A 3,534-nucleotide genomic window follows, 5' to 3' on the forward strand; every position below is an offset into this window, starting at 1 on the left:
GCCATGGTGGACTGAAGCCGCGGGGAGGGGGGGCGTGGGAGGAGGCGGCTTTCCCGAGCGAGCGGCCCCGGGGGCTGTTCCCGCGCCGCCTGCGTCCTCCCGGTGCGCATGGAGCAGCCCCCGCCGGCGCCGGGCCATGCCTAGGCACGCGGGGGATGGGCAGCTCCCCCTCCCCGAGGGCTGGGAGGAGGCGCGGGACTACGACGGCAAGGTCTTCTACATCGACCACAACAGCCGGCGCACCAGCTGGATCGACCCCCGCGACAGGTGGGGGCCGGCCCGGGCCGCGGACAGCGAGGCGACGCCCCCGGGTGCGGGGCTGCCCGGGCGCTCCCGCCTGGAGCTGCTGGGTGGGGGCGAGGCAAGGCGGGGGGGGTGCTTTCACTTCTCGCCGGGAGGCTGAGAGACCCGCAGGCCTCGCCCGCGATGGTAGGCCTCGGCTTTCAGCCCTGCCTCCCCTCCAGGGCCTGGGATGGTCGCCTCGTTACTCTCCTTGCCCCGGCCCCAGACAGCCCTCCGGTGGCGGGCTGGAGGACAGGGGAGTTTTGTGTGCGTGTGTTGGGGGCGGGGGAGACTCGTCCAAACCCAAAAGGGACCTGAAACGAGTCGTTCAGCCCCAAAGACTGCCTGCAGCTTTACAAAAGGGCTTTGCTTTTCTTTTCCTGTCTCCTGACATCAGCTTTAACACCCTGTCCTCTCTCTGTGACTGGGAGAGGACAGATTGGCATCTTTCTCTGGCCCAGAAAAGCTCAGGGTTTACCACAGGGATTTCTTTCGCTTCCGTTGTCTTGGAAGCTTCAGCGTTGTCCCTAAAAGCGGGTCATCACAAAACAGAAATAAACCCCCCCAGTGACTTAGAAATGACATTATGTCTTTATGGCTTGCGCCTGGCTGAATTATCCATGAAGGTCTGGGCTTGTGTTTCCCTAATGAAATGAGAAAAGGCACCTTGGGATGCAACTTGCTGGTGTCAGAGCCGTGCTGCTCTTCAGTGGCGTGGTGAAAATTTTGACCAGTATGGTAGGCAGGGTCAGGCCTGCTTTCCTGACATATACCATATACATTATTAGGACTAACTGTCTTATAAACCTGATAATCGGTTTCCTGTCCACTGTGCGACAGCTTACATGCATTTGTACATTCCAGCAGTGTGGCGATGTGTTCGCAGGGCAATGGTATTTGTTACACCTGCTTTAAATACTGGCTTCTGCAGTTGCTTGGTGACTGTTTTTGACTTCTGGTTATTAGCATTGGTGAAACAAAGTTTTGGGGTTTTTTTCTCCAGTTAGTTTTGTTCCAGATCTGTCTCCTAATTTGTGTTGTACAAAGCAGATGACAAGAAAGCCTAAATGCCTCAGTAAAGCAAATAGAAGGTGAAATAAAATTATGATGACACTTATCTCTGTTACTGCCTCTTGAGCAAGCTAATTTAAAAATGAAAGCAGCACTAAACAGTTTGACACCTTTTGGTGGATCCTTTGTCTTGAAAATATTTAACAGTATTTATCTTATATTTGTCTCCTAGTAAACGTAAGCCTTTGCTCCAGTTACTACTATGCTTTCTTTTGAATATGTACCTACAGCTTGCACCTCTCTCATTGTACAGGGATTAACAGAAGTATTATTATGTCTTTGTGTGTGCCTGTGTGTTAATTTATTGATTTGAGGCCGAGTGAAACAGTTTGAGTCACATTTAGCCTTGAGCTTGATTGCATTTTCTTTAATGAGGACTAAAGAACTGAAATCCTTGTTTAAAAAATGTAGGGGACAGTGTTTGGACTATCTCCATTAACTTGTCAGTCTTGTTTCTCGCTATTACAAAGCAAACAGAAGAAGGTATGTTGCACTAGGCACTCAAGGTGAGGTAATCTTTAAACTAGCATACGTGGCTCAGTTATTAAACCAAGTTACTTGCACAGAAGAAGACTGATGAAGAATCTCTACACTATCGGGTTATAGTGTTTGTATGTGCAAAATCTGTAATTATATGGGTGACCTGGTTTGAAACAGTAAAATAATTTTCTTGAAATGCCTGTGATATTTTCACTTTAGGCCCCATTATATTTCCAGGCAGTGTTATACAATGCATACCAAAACTGTAAGGGGCATATTAAAAAGTGGCAGGTAGACTAACAATGGACTTTCAGGTTTATGGTAGCACAGCAGAATCTGGATTCTTGTTGATCTTGGAATGTATATGAAACTGTGTAAAAATGAAGATAGGGTGGTGGTGTACACTATAAAAGGTCCTGAGAATGACTTTACAAAATGCTAATACCTGTTAATCTACATATGTTCAACTTTACTTAGATCCCTGATATAAGTTATAACATACTTGTGGAATACATTAGTACAGGGGTTCTCAAACTCTCTTAAGTAGGGTGACTTTTTAATAGACTGTCTTGAGGGCAACTTCCATCCTATTTGCAATGTCATACTATCCCTGTGGGAGTAATGAAAAAGGTAATATTTGGAATTTTTCAATTTTTTAAAATCTTTTTTTTAGAAATCTTGGAGGATCTAGCACCATGTGCTCCTTGTGCTCATCAAGAAATTCTCCAAGAGTCACAGTTTGGAAATTTCTTCATTAGTGGAGGAAATTAACAGCTTCTAGAAACAGATCTGACAATCCAAACTCCTTTAAAGCTTTGCTGAAATTAACTAGCATAGGAATGTAAGAATTTTTCATTATATATAATGACACAGTTTGAGTGCTTTATAGGTGGTCATAACATGATATCCTTGCCTCCAGAACACTTATATTCTAACATCTTGTTACTGAGCATATTGAACAATTCTGCTGATATAGTGATATTCTTGCACAGCGATGAAGAAAAGCTGGAATCAGTTCCTCACCCTTGGGTTTCGATTTCCTCACCTTGCTTGTGTGACTAACCCCTGGGATTTGGATGAGACTTTCATTTCAAGGGGAGAATTATTTGGCTCCTGGATTTATGCCTTTTAAGTCCATGTATATTGGGAGTGCACTGGAGGGAATGTAGTCTTTGTGGAAGACTTGGTTAAGTCTTGGTTCCGGATGGTTTAAAAAGCTCAACAGTTACACTTAAGGTGTTGTGCTGGCCTGGCTAGAAGATTATTGGCTACAAAGAGTTATGGAAATGTATGGAATGTGAAGCATGCTAACATGAAGAAATGAAATTGAGTTCCAGCAGTAGTATTTTACTGTCTTGGCTACAGTATCTCTGCTTCTGCTCATATTTTTTCAGGATAGAGCAAACTGAAAGCTAACCAGTCTTGTCAATTTCACCAGTGGTATTTATATCCAATTGGGCAGAAGTGAAACGAATAAGAATAAAATAGATACTTTATTGCTCAAGTATGGGAACTGTAGAGATGGCTGTCAGCTGGGGAAGAAGACCCAGTAGAAGGTAGGAGAGGGTTAGAATAAATGTGCCCTGCTTTCCTGTGCTCCTGTTTGACATACCTTTGGGGCAGAACAGAAGCTGCTGAGATAAGCTACAAAAATCTAGGGTAGAAGCAAAGTAACAAAGGCTGCTTACAGATGTGAACCCC

General features: G+C 45.1%; 1 protein-coding gene across 2 annotated transcripts in view; it reads left to right on the forward strand.

Moving 5' to 3' along the window:
- Positions 1-17: 17 nt before the first annotated feature.
- Positions 18-3,534, forward strand: part of WWC2 (WW and C2 domain containing 2) — a 192,668-nt gene continuing 189,151 nt past the window's right edge. The window contains exon 1 of one of the 2 annotated variants that reach the window (XM_019521881.1): positions 18-267. In XM_019521881.1, the coding sequence (XP_019377426.1) occupies positions 137-267 (131 nt within the window). In that variant the 5' untranslated portion in view covers positions 18-136. The remainder of the gene's footprint in view (positions 268-3,534) is intronic. The other variant, XM_019521880.1, reaches the window with a different exon arrangement.

This window comes from Gavialis gangeticus, unplaced genomic scaffold (genome assembly GCF_001723915.1).
Source record: "Gavialis gangeticus isolate Ggan-Ray unplaced genomic scaffold, GavGan_comp1, whole genome shotgun sequence".
In the NCBI taxonomy this organism is placed as follows: domain Eukaryota; kingdom Metazoa; phylum Chordata; order Crocodylia; family Gavialidae; genus Gavialis; species Gavialis gangeticus.